This window comes from Mus musculus, chromosome 4, assembly GCF_000001635.26.
Source record: "Mus musculus strain C57BL/6J chromosome 4, GRCm38.p6 C57BL/6J".
Taxonomy (NCBI): domain Eukaryota; kingdom Metazoa; phylum Chordata; class Mammalia; order Rodentia; family Muridae; genus Mus; species Mus musculus.
Window position 1 is genome coordinate 135,963,147 of NC_000070.6, and position 10,525 is coordinate 135,973,671.

The window sequence follows — 10,525 nt, forward strand, 5'->3', positions numbered from 1 at the left end:
TGAGAGGCGGTAGGTATGTGGGTGCCAGAAACAGGACTCGGGGCCTCTGCAGGAGCAGCCTCCCGAATGCTGGGATTAAAGGCGTGTGCCACCACCGCCCGGTCCCGCTTTGTATCTTAAACCGAGACAAAAGTGTCTTGAGTCCCTATACGGGGGCAGGTGCGCAAACACAGCTTTGGGGGAGGGAGGCAGCGGCTCAGCGATGGGCACAGCAATTGCTACTGTGAATGTCAAGGTTCCTTCGCCATCGCGGGTTTCTTCCCACGTGAACTTGGACGCAGCCCGGGCCAGCCATGTCCTCCAACTGGAGCTGCCCGACCAAGGGTTTGACACAAACAGTGGCTCTGAGTGGAGGGACTAGAAAGGGCCCAGTCCCGACCTTGTTTCTCCTCAACAGCCCGCCGGTAACCGGATGGCGTCCGCACCCCTCATTTCCGCCCTCGATGGAAGCGCACTGCGCAGGCGTTTAAAGCCTGTGCAGACCATTTGTCCCTCCAGGGTTGCCGTCCAGGCAGTAACCCAGTACACACGTTTCCTGGAGGGCGTGGAGGGGCGGGGTCGGGCTGGGCTGTCAGGTCTTAAAGGGGCCGCGGCGCTGGTCGCGGGAGGCGGTGCCTGGAGTCAGCGCTGGAGCTTCCGCAGGTTCGGCCGGTAGAATGAAGGGCTTAGTGAGCTCGGAAGGGCCAATGCTTGGTGGGGAGCGAGGAGGTTCCAAGAGGGTCGGTTCGTGTTCGGAACAGGGCCAGGCTCACCCCTTCTGCTCGCGTTTTCCGCAACCGTAGCGGGGGCCACCCGAGCCCATTCATTCGGGGCTCGGCTCCCCGCTCCTGCTCCCAGCCCAGACCCGAAGTCCAGAGCTAAGCTCCGCCTCGCCCAGGCTGCTGAGACCCAGCATCCGCTCTCCTGCCTTGTACAGACAGGGAAAACTGAGGAGGGGACCGCTGACCAAGGTCATCCCCTAGTCCGGAGCGGAGCGACCTCAGAGCAGCCTTTCTGCCACCAGAGTCCCCTCAGCGACCGCCTCCCCGCGTCTTCGCGCAATGCGGGAGCTGCAGGGAGTCGCGGGGCATAGTCTCGGGGATCCCCCTTAGTCAGTTCTTATTGCTGTGTGACCCCAGGCCGACTGCCTCTGGGCTCAGACCCTAGTACCCAGGGCTGGTAGAAACACCTGCCACATCCAGATGTTGGGAAAATAACGCACAAGTGCGGGGTAGTGATTCTGGGTCGCACTGGACGCCCCGTCCAGTGGGCTGCAGCAGAATAACCCCAGCAGAAACTTGAGGCAGCTCGGAGAAAGACGGCAGCGAGCCAGGTCGTGAAAATGAAAGGCCTCACTGTGTGGACTGCCTCTCTGTCCGCCCAGCAGTTTGCTCAGGGTGGGGATGCACACCTGGCAGCGGAGAGCGAGCCAAATCCACGTCGACACCGGCTCACTTGGTGCTGCCCTCCTTGGGCGGGATCTGTGGCTCCAAGTCAGCTGGGCCAAAGCTGAGCTATTGGCTGCCCCAGGGTGGGGTGAAGCCCTACCCACTCCAGGGCTGTTGGCACTGCAGCCTCTGAGCTGGGCACAGCCTTCCTGGCTAAGGACCCCACCCTTGAGGCCATTTGGCGTTCTTACTGCTTCCTCCCAACTGACCTTCCAGGGGAAGGGTTGTTGGAGCACTAGATGTTAGTCATCAAACCCAGGAACCTTTTGCTCCGGGGAAAAGGTGTCAGTTTACAGGGACAGGTCCCTTTTTCTGTATCCTAGCCTCCCATTCTTAAGCGATGTTCTTCTGCCCGAGACTGTCCATACTCCAGACATGGAGGCAGGAAGGGTGGGTCTTCAAAAGGCCCATCTTCCCACCCTCTGTCAACAGGAACTAGACAGCATGGTGTGTCTGATGTCCTACATATGCAGGTGGCAGACCTTTAAACTGCTTCATTGGGCCCTCCTAATACATGGGGTGTGTACAATAATTAGTTCTAGAGGTGAAAACTGTGCCCTAGAGAGAGTTCAAAACGTCAGCCCCTACAGCCAGAAACTGGTAGTTAGCTAGTTAGACCCAGGGCTGATTCTGGAACCTCTCCTTAAACTAGGGCTCACCCCTACATCCTCCAAGATGAAGGTAGGGGTCGAGCATCCAGTTGGAGTGAGGCCCTGAGCAGGAAGCCTCGGCCACCTCTGAAACTCTGTCTTCTAAGCAGGCGCCATGGAAAAGGTGCTGGTCACAGGTGGGGCTGGCTACATCGGCAGCCACACGGTATTGGAGCTGCTGGAGGCAGGCTACTCACCTGTGGTCATTGACAACTTCCATAACGCCATTCGTGGTGAGTGAAGCTGGGTACGAATCAGTGAACAGTTTCTAGAGGGGTTGGGTACAGGACCCCATTCTCTAATATTGAACACCGTGTGCCCCACCACCACCACCACCACCAGGAGAAGACTCCATGCCTGAGAGCCTGCGCCGGGTCCAGGAGTTGACAGGCCGCTCTGTGGAGTTTGAGGAGATGGACATCTTGGACCAGGCAGCCCTACAGCACCTCTTTAAGAAGGTATGTACTGGGGCTGGAGAGATGGCTCAGCGGGTAAGAGCACTGACTGCTCTTCTGAAGGTCCTGAGTTCAAATCTCAGCCACCACATGGTGGCTCACAATGCCCTCTTCTGGTGCATCTGAAGACAGCTACAGTGTACTTACATATAATAATAAGTACATTTTTAAAAAAGAAGCTAGGTGCTAGCTGGGGCATTTAGAGCATGCCTTTAAACCAAGCACTTGGGAGTCTTTGTGAGTTTGGGGCCAGCGTGGCAGGTAGGAGGAGCATCGCCAAGGATGCAGGCACAGCATCCTCTGACCCTGGCTTTCCCCCTGCAGCACAGCTTTAAGGCCGTCATCCACTTTGCTGGCCTCAAGGCTGTGGGCGAGTCAGTGCAGAAGCCTCTGGACTACTATAGAGTTAACTTAACAGGGACCATCCAGCTTCTAGAGGTAAGAGGACGGGGACACAGACGCCAGCTGGGCCCCAGGCTGGCTGGCATGCTGGCCACAGTAAGGGCCTGCGTGGGAGAGTCAGAGAGGACCCAAGCCGTACCATCTCGGACACCTGCCTTTCTTTACCCCCCCAGCCTGTTTCTCTCTCTGTAACTGATGCCCGTCGCCTCAGCCCCACCCTCCTAGGGTGGGGTAACAAGTGGGACTTACCCGTGAGGCACAGGCCACTGACCCTCCCCTCCACGGCCAGATCATGAGGGCCCACGGAGTGAAGAACCTGGTGTTCAGCAGCTCAGCCACCGTGTACGGGAACCCCCAGTACCTGCCTCTGGATGAGGCCCACCCCACGGGGGGCTGTACCAACCCCTACGGCAAGTCCAAGTTCTTCATCGAGGAGATGATCCGGGACCTGTGCCGGGCAGACACGGTGAGGACCGCTCACCCCACCTTTGCTCCATTCCCTGGCCCCCTTGAGCCCAGGATCACCCCGGGCACTCTCAGCACAAGGAGGCAGAGGCTGAGAAGCGAGAAGCGGCAGTGTTCTCTGCCCAAGGTCTTGGCAGCTGGTATGCAGGTGCCCTCTGTTGCTCCTTGGTAGAGACCACAGAATAGACATGGGGAGGTAGATGGCTGTGGATGAGTTGGGACTCCCTCCGAGTGGCCCAGCCCCACCGTCTGACCTTTACCACGCAGGCCTGGAACGCCGTGCTGCTTCGGTACTTCAATCCCATAGGCGCCCACGCCTCTGGGCGCATCGGTGAAGATCCTCAGGGTATTCCCAACAACCTCATGCCCTACGTCTCCCAGGTAAGGGGGGGGCAGTTCTGGGGGAGCGGGACACAGATTACCACTGGTGCCAGCGCCCTTGAAGTTGACCTGACCTCTGCTGTAGGTGGCAATCGGGCGACGAGAGGCCCTGAATGTCTTTGGTGATGACTATGCTACAGAGGACGGGACAGGTGAGCCTAGGAGTCAGGGCAAGGAGGGAGATGGGGACAGGGGTTGGGGGCGGGGGGGGGGCAAACTTCCGATGGAAGCAATTCCCCCACAGGTGTGAGGGATTACATTCACGTGGTGGACCTGGCGAAGGGCCATATAGCAGCCTTGAAGAAGCTGAAGGAGCAATGTGGTTGCCGGGTAGGGAGCCAAGAGAAGAGCCGGGGAGGAAACGGTTGGAATCCAGGGTGAAGGTGGCACACAGGGTGAATGATAGACTCCATTCTCTTGGGCAGACCTACAACCTGGGCACGGGCACAGGCTACTCTGTCCTGCAGATGGTCCAAGCCATGGAGAAAGCCTCAGGGAAGAAGGTAGGCCCCACCCACAAACACAGTGGGCTCTCCAGTCCAGCCGTCTCTTCCAGCCGCTACCTTGAACCTCAGTGCTAGGTGCCTATGACAGAGCTCTTGGTTGTGGTTCCTGAGGCCCGGGGCCTGGTCAACCAAGTATGTGTACTATCCCCTTTGCAGATCCCGTACAAGGTGGTGGCACGGCGGGAAGGTGATGTGGCGGCCTGTTATGCCAACCCCAGCCTGGCCCATGAGGAGCTGGGCTGGACAGCAGCCCTGGGGCTGGACAGGATGTGTGAGTGTCTGTGGAACCCAGGAGAGGGCGGAACCGGCTATAAGGGCAACTGCTCGGGCCGTCCTCAGGCAAGTCCTGACCATCCATGTCTGCTCAGGTGAAGATCTGTGGCGCTGGCAGAAGCAGAACCCTTCGGGCTTTGGGGCGCAGGCCTGAGGACCTCGTTACCATGGACCAGAAAAGAGCAGCTGCCTGCTTTCCAGTCTCCACAGGACCCTGTACCCTCACACTCTGGGGCCACCCTACCTCAAATGCCAGCTGTCTGCTCAGCCCTCCAGGCAGGAGACCTCTGGTTCCACTGACCAGAAAGAAGTCCAGGTCTTTCCAGCCTGTCTCCCCCCCGAGTTCAGCAGCTCATGTGATCCCCAGAGCCTTGGGGATGGGGAGGCCAGGGGGTCTGGGACCATAGCCTCCCCCAGGCACTGATGATTAAGCTTTCCAAAGTATTTAAAATAAAGATGTTTTCTTATCGAGAGGCAGATTCTCACAGATGGCCACGCTGTACCACATAAGGGAGCCCTGAGAGTTGAAGCAATTCCTTTAATTTTATCGGAATCCAGGACAAAACGAGAAAAACACCCAAAACCACATGAAGACAGAAGACAAGACACAACTCCTCCCCCACCACCTCCCTGGCCCTAAGGGGGGACATAGTGGGGGTGAGACAGCAGGGAGTTGGGGGGGCCCTTGAACCTCAATCCAGCCCTGCAGGCTCCAGGCCTGCAAGGAAGGGCCATGGGGAGGCAGGGTCCAGCCCCTCTCGGGGAGGGGCTGAGGGGAGGCCCCGAGGGACTCTACCTCCTCACTGGCCAGCCTGTCCTGGAGCAGGCAGCCCACAGCAGCAAGGGCCCCGGGCCATGGACACATTCGTGACAGAAGCGGCTGCAGCGAGGCAGGAGAGACGATTATCCGGGCAGAGTCATGGGGGGAGGGGCCCACGAGGGCCCCACGGGCCAAACCCTGAGGTCACGGGAGGGGGCCCAAAGCGGGGCTAGTGGGTGAGGTCCTGAGTGAGCGGGTCAGCAGCTGGGCCCCTTCCTCCCGCCGCCTACAGCCCCTCCAATACTGCTGCTGGGGCCCGCCTCTGGGGACGCAGGATAAGAGAGCAGCCCACCCCGCTGCTGACTTCCAGATGGCCAAGGCCAGCAAGAAGGCCTGGCCAGCCTCGGCGACCTGCCCCAGAGGCCTGTGGGAAGAGGATAGGGTGGGAAGAGAAGGGACAGGGGCTCGACCGGCTCAGATCCAAGATGATGCGGTGCTTGCTTGCTGGGTCCCCCATGAGCTGGGGGACCATGGTGGGAGCCAGCAACTAGTTAGACCGGAGGCAGAAGTTTCTCCAGAAATTCCTTTACAGCTGCCATCTCCTGGGGTGGGGGGAGATGGTGAGGTTCCCTGATGGAAGGAGGAGGGGGAACACAGGAGTAGGCTGTCGCCACTGACCTGAGGACAGGAGCTGTGCATGACACCTGGGTATGTCTTAAACTGGACCCTGGCAGGTGTGACAACAGTCCGGAGCTTCTCAGCTGTCAGGGCTCCAAACCGAACAGGTACCATGGGGTCCAGCTCCCCGTGGCACTGAAGGATGGCCAGGTCCTTGGCACTGCCATTGGCTGCCTGTGGGCCGGACAGAATTTCCAGGGCAAGGTCAGCGCTACACAGAACATGGCGCCCAAGCCACAGGGACCATTGGGGGAGAGAGAGGAGGGGCCTGGAAGGATACTCACTTGGGGGAAGTTCCGGTGCAGAGGCAGCCAGCAGCTCAATGCCACAATGCCAGCCAGAGGGTGGGGGCAGGTAAGTGCTGTATAGAGGGACAGGGCCCCACCCTGGGAGAAGAGAATGACAGGTCAGGAAAGAAGGACACACACACCTCCCCTCCCCCTCACAGCCTCCTCACCTGCGAGAAGCCACCCAGGACGATCCGGTTGGCAGGAATCCCGTTCTTCATCTCATGTTCAATCAAAGCCTTGACTGGGGAGGGGGAGGGTAGGACCCGGTGAAGGAGACTGCTGGAGGCTTGAAGGGAGCAGGTGGGCACTGCCTGGTGCTTTGGGAATGGGGACGGGGGAGGGAATGCTGGGGGAGGGCTGGGGCCTTACTGTTCTCTGCGGCCTTCTTGATGCCAGCTTCATCCTCTGGGGCATCCGGACTCAGCCCCATCAGGTCAAACCTGGGCAAAGACAGACAGGAGTTGTTAGAAAGCTCTCACTAACCCCTATAGCTCCCCAGGTTTCCATCTTGTCCCCCAAACTCACCAGGAGGGCATCACCATCTTCATGTTGAGTGTCACAGGGATCCTGGGCCTGGGGAGGGAGGGCCAGAACATCTTAGGAAGGATAAAGCATCCATCAGTTGAGAGTCTGGGAATGGGCAGAACTGCCCTTGGGGAACCCTCCCAGTGGGCAAGCCCTGTGTTTCAAGTGTTGCCAGGCAACCTGCCACGTGGGGCTGGAGGCTGTGGTTGGGGCATCAGCGGTAATGATGGAGAAGCAGAGACCAAGGCTCAGTGACGGGGGTCCAGCTCAGGGTGAGTACTTGGGGAAAGGCTCCTTTTAGGAGGTCTTGGGTCGAGGGAGCTTCTCGGGGAGAAGCAGAACTAGAGCCCATTCCTAGGGCTTCTAGAGCCAGGACTGATATGGCCAGACTGCTCCGAGCCCAAGCCCCAGGAGGCAGCTGATGAAGACAACAGGTCTAGGACCAGAGGACAACCCCCGCCCCTGACACTCCTCTCTAGCTGGGGTGACACTCACGCATGGGGACAGATGTACTTGACATGAGGAAGCCGGATGGTGGAGAGGGCGTCAGCCCAGCTGTGCCTGTGGGAAGGAAGAAGAGACGATGGTGTAGGACAAAGGCCCTCCAGCTCTACCCAATGAAGGAACGGCCGCCCCTCAGCTCACTCACCCTGTGTCTCCAAGTCCATGTAAAAAAATAACCTGGGAAAAAAACAGTCAGAAATGAGACAGGCAGGTCCCCCTTAGACCTCCCACTCCAGCTTACCACTCCCCCAGCCCCTCAGACCCAGAGGATCCGGGGTGGGAGCCAACAGATGATTAACCCTTCTAGCTTCAGGCTAAACCCTTCTCATATAGCCTCCTCCATGTTTCCCACATTGCCCAAAGCCAGCCGTCACCCACCACCTGGCTGGCCCCTTACCGCGGCCGTTTCCCGCTCAGCTCCAGACACGGTGGCTGCGTCGGTGAGCAGGGGCACAGACATGGTGTTACCACACATACACTGCAGGGCTTCCTGCAGGCTGGGCCTACACAAGAGAAGGTAGTCGTAGATTAGAAGCAAAGCCAGGGGAGAGAAGCCTTCCTGGTTTAAGAAGCCCGCCCGGAGGCCTTCAGCCTTGGGCAGTAACAGGGGTTTGATTCTGAGCAGAGAGAAAGTAAAGGCAGAAAGAAATCTCAGGCAGAGGGGTAGAAAGTTGGCCCCAGGGAACCGGAGAGAGATGGTTCAGCGGTTAAGAGCCTTGGCTGCTCTTCCAGAGAACCAGGGTTCAATTCCCAGCACCCACATGGCAGCTCGCAACTGTCTGTAACTCCAGTTCCAGGGGATCTGACATCCTCATACAGCCATACATGCAGACACAACACCAAAGTGCATAAAACCAAATAATTAAAAAAAGAAAGAAAGAAAGGAAGGAAGGAAGAAAGGAAAGAAAGAAGTCTCCATCCCAAGGCTGAGAAGGAGAACTTGGTCTAGAACTGGCACGCCTGGTTTCTGACCCAATCCCAAAGCCTAAGCATGGTACAGGTGGGCTGGCACTGGGTTTAGGGGTTGGAAGTGTAGGGGCAAGGGAAGGCAGGGTGGTCCCTGTAGCCTTCCCCCTATGTCTCCGAAGGCTAACTGCATCTTTCCAAGGTCTCAGGTGTCCCTTTCCTGGAATTCCCCTTCCCTGAGTCCTGCCCCTAGAGAGAGCTGGAGGAAAACCGCTGGAAACAGGCTTTCAGTCCCACCCACATCCCATCTTATCCATCTTCCCTCTCCTCCCCTCCTATCCAGCCCCTATCCAGTCTTCTCAGCTGTCTGGCTCAGTAAGAAATTCCCGAGGCCTCTGGAAGCCACCCATGTCCCATGAGAGCCAAACTCCTTTCTGCCATCTTCTACCAAAAACTGGTGCTCTAAGCTTTCCCAGTTCCACAAGGCTACCTGCTGTTGCTGCTGTCACTGACTCCAAACGGGTCCCCAAATGAACAGGTGTTGGGACTCCCAACACAAAAGAATATCAGGCTGCCTGGCCCCTCCCCATCCTTAGCATCCTCCAAACTCCGGAAGCTTGTGCTACCTGCCTCTGAAGTGTCTTAAGGGCGCCCCGCCCTCCCGCTGGCTCCCACCTTCCAGCTCTGACCCTGACTGCCCCTCCTCACGGTAGGATGATCACATAGCATCTTTCCACACCTCTGACTCTGGGGTTCCTCTTTCCACAGGGAATGCACCTGACACCCTAAGCTAGGATCCCCTTCCTTCTAAGCTCTGGGGACTCCCACTCCACCCGGCTCCCACTCTCCAAAGGATGACCGTCGTCTCCCATTCTCCACAGTGGGAACTTGGGTTCTGAGCCAGGGTCATCACATCCCTACGGTGGCATTTGCTGCCTTGCCCCACGGCTCGCACCTGCCCACAAAGGGGCATTGACCCTGGAAAGCCTCCGCCCCACAATGGGGTCTCCCACTGCCCAGCGCGCAGCCGCTCTCCCGCCACGCGCGCAGCCCCTGGCCCGGCCGTCCCGGGACTGGACAGCGCCCTCCGGCCACTCCCCACCGCCACCCCGGGACCCTCGCAGCCTCGCTGAGCGAACGCCTGGATACCTCACTCCCAGTGGCTTCCGAGACCGTTCGGGCGATTCTCCCCTTTCTCCCGCACAGGCACACACTCTTCCCCCTCGGCCGCCCCCGCCGGAACTTCCGTTCCAGTCCCGGGAACCCAGCCATCCTGCTGCCGGAAGTAGCCCGGCCAGCAGTACGGAACCCGGAAGCGAGTCCGGCTTTCCAGGTAGAAGCTGCCATGTTGCCCACAGTGGGACCACTCCCTGTGATGCGACGCTGCCACCTACAGCGTCTGGACATGGCACTGGATTCCCAGATGTCCTACCAGCTAAGCCCTCCTGGTGGACCTGCGTCCTGGAGGAGAGGCATTCCTCAGTATTGTTTAGCATAAAGTTAGCCGTCTTCCCATCCCCGTGGAGCAGGGTGCACTTCCAGGTGTGGTCTTGGATGTTCCCCACTGTCTTGTTTCATTAAGATACAGTTCACTGCTTAGGTCTCCAGTGCGCAGTATCGTATGCTTAGGTAGTGAAATGGTTACTTTAGTGGAACTCTGTGAAGTCTCAGAGATTGGCTTCCCTCTCAAAACTGGTGAATGCTTTTAGCCACACGTCTCCTGTCGTACTTTAGATTTGTCTCTTTATTCGTCTTGCTTCTTGTTTACCCTCCATACTGTTTCTCAAGCTGTAGCATTATACACCCTGACCTGAAAAGACCTGAGTTCACCCCGTCCTCCACTCTTATCTTTAAAGATGAGGAAGCTAAGGCTTGGGGAAGGAAGTAAATATATATCGACCTCAAGATTACACTGTGATCTCTCTTTCCTGACCGGCTTCCTCAGCTATAAAATGATAATAACCACCTGCTATTTCATCACTTTGCTGTTAAGCTTCAAGGAGGCCACGTAAACTTGCTTTGAACACTAAAATCACAGTGTGAGAGGCCTTACCCACTTGAAGAAGGACCCTGGGAAAGTCCGTAGGCCGTATCAGGATACTGACACACTGGCAGGGTTGGCTCGGCACTGTCCTTGACAAGTGATGCCTTGCAGGCTGCACAAAATGCCACCAGCTGTGAGCTAAGAACAAAAGGGCTTCATTTGGTCACCACTGAGTCACACTGGTAAAGTGAAAATTGGACTTGGAGTCCAGGCTGAGAGACAAGCTGAATTGAAGGACTGAATTGTAGAGAACCTTTAG

At 57.8% G+C, this 10,525-nt stretch overlaps 2 protein-coding genes across 9 annotated transcripts; one reads left to right on the forward strand and one right to left on the reverse strand.

Moving 5' to 3' along the window:
• The first annotated feature begins 534 nt into the window (after positions 1–534).
• Gale (galactose-4-epimerase, UDP) lies at positions 535–5,032 on the forward strand. Of its 7 annotated transcripts, none has more exons than XR_003955031.1 (11): positions 535–642; positions 2,188–2,310; positions 2,420–2,535; positions 2,857–2,970; positions 3,224–3,400; positions 3,667–3,780; positions 3,866–3,932; positions 4,011–4,110; positions 4,206–4,283; positions 4,443–4,557; positions 4,655–5,032. XR_003955031.1 is itself a non-coding variant. In XM_006539218.4 (11 exons), the coding sequence occupies exons 2-11, from the start codon at positions 2,193–2,195 to the stop codon at positions 4,711–4,713; spliced, it is 1,044 nt and encodes a 347-aa protein (XP_006539281.1). In that variant the 5' UTR covers positions 561–642; positions 2,185–2,192; the 3' UTR covers positions 4,714–5,032. The 7 variants fall into 7 exon arrangements, 6 of the variants coding, with proteins under 6 accessions (XP_006539281.1, NP_001343422.1, XP_030109702.1 ...); XM_006539218.4 differs by having other exon boundaries at positions 561–642; positions 2,185–2,310; positions 4,025–4,110; NM_001356493.1 differs by having other exon boundaries at positions 579–642; positions 4,025–4,110.
• A 45-nt stretch (positions 5,033–5,077) lies between these two features.
• On the reverse strand, positions 5,078–9,466 carry Lypla2 (lysophospholipase 2). Of its 2 annotated transcripts, none has more exons than XM_006538878.3 (10): positions 9,372–9,466; positions 7,714–7,819; positions 7,462–7,493; positions 7,308–7,373; positions 6,813–6,883; positions 6,657–6,727; positions 6,455–6,528; positions 6,282–6,383; positions 5,998–6,171; positions 5,078–5,921 (listed from the first exon to the last, which is right to left on the reverse strand). In XM_006538878.3, exons 5-10 carry the CDS (start codon positions 6,881–6,883, stop codon positions 5,871–5,873), a joined length of 543 nt encoding a protein of 180 aa, XP_006538941.1. In that variant the 5' UTR covers positions 7,308–7,373; positions 7,462–7,493; positions 7,714–7,819; positions 9,372–9,466; the 3' UTR covers positions 5,078–5,870. The 2 variants fall into 2 exon arrangements, with proteins under 2 accessions (XP_006538941.1, NP_036072.1); NM_011942.1 differs by having other exon boundaries at positions 5,079–5,921; positions 6,813–6,860; positions 9,372–9,448.
• Between the last annotated feature and the right edge of the window lie 1,059 nt (positions 9,467–10,525).

Excerpts from the sequence above, each read along its gene's own strand:
- Lypla2 (NM_011942.1), bottom strand. The coding sequence starts at position 7,791 with ATGTGTGGTAACACCATGTCTGTGCCCCTGCTCACCGACGCAGCCACC. Across the intron at positions 6,728-6,812 it reads AAGATGGTGATGCCCTCCTG|GTTTGACCTGATGGGGCTGA; the intron begins GTGAGTTTGGGG and ends GTCTTTGCCCAG. Across the intron at positions 6,529-6,656 it reads CAAGAAGGCCGCAGAGAACA|TCAAGGCTTTGATTGAACAT; the intron begins GTAAGGCCCCAG and ends CCCCCTCCCCAG.
- Gale (XM_006539218.4), top strand. The coding sequence starts at position 2,193 with ATGGAAAAGGTGCTGGTCACAGGTGGGGCTGGCTACATCGGCAGCCAC. Across the intron at positions 3,781-3,865 it reads TCATGCCCTACGTCTCCCAG|GTGGCAATCGGGCGACGAGA; the intron begins GTAAGGGGGGGG and ends CCTCTGCTGTAG. Across the intron at positions 3,933-4,024 it reads TGCTACAGAGGACGGGACAG|GTGTGAGGGATTACATTCAC; the intron begins GTGAGCCTAGGA and ends ATTCCCCCACAG.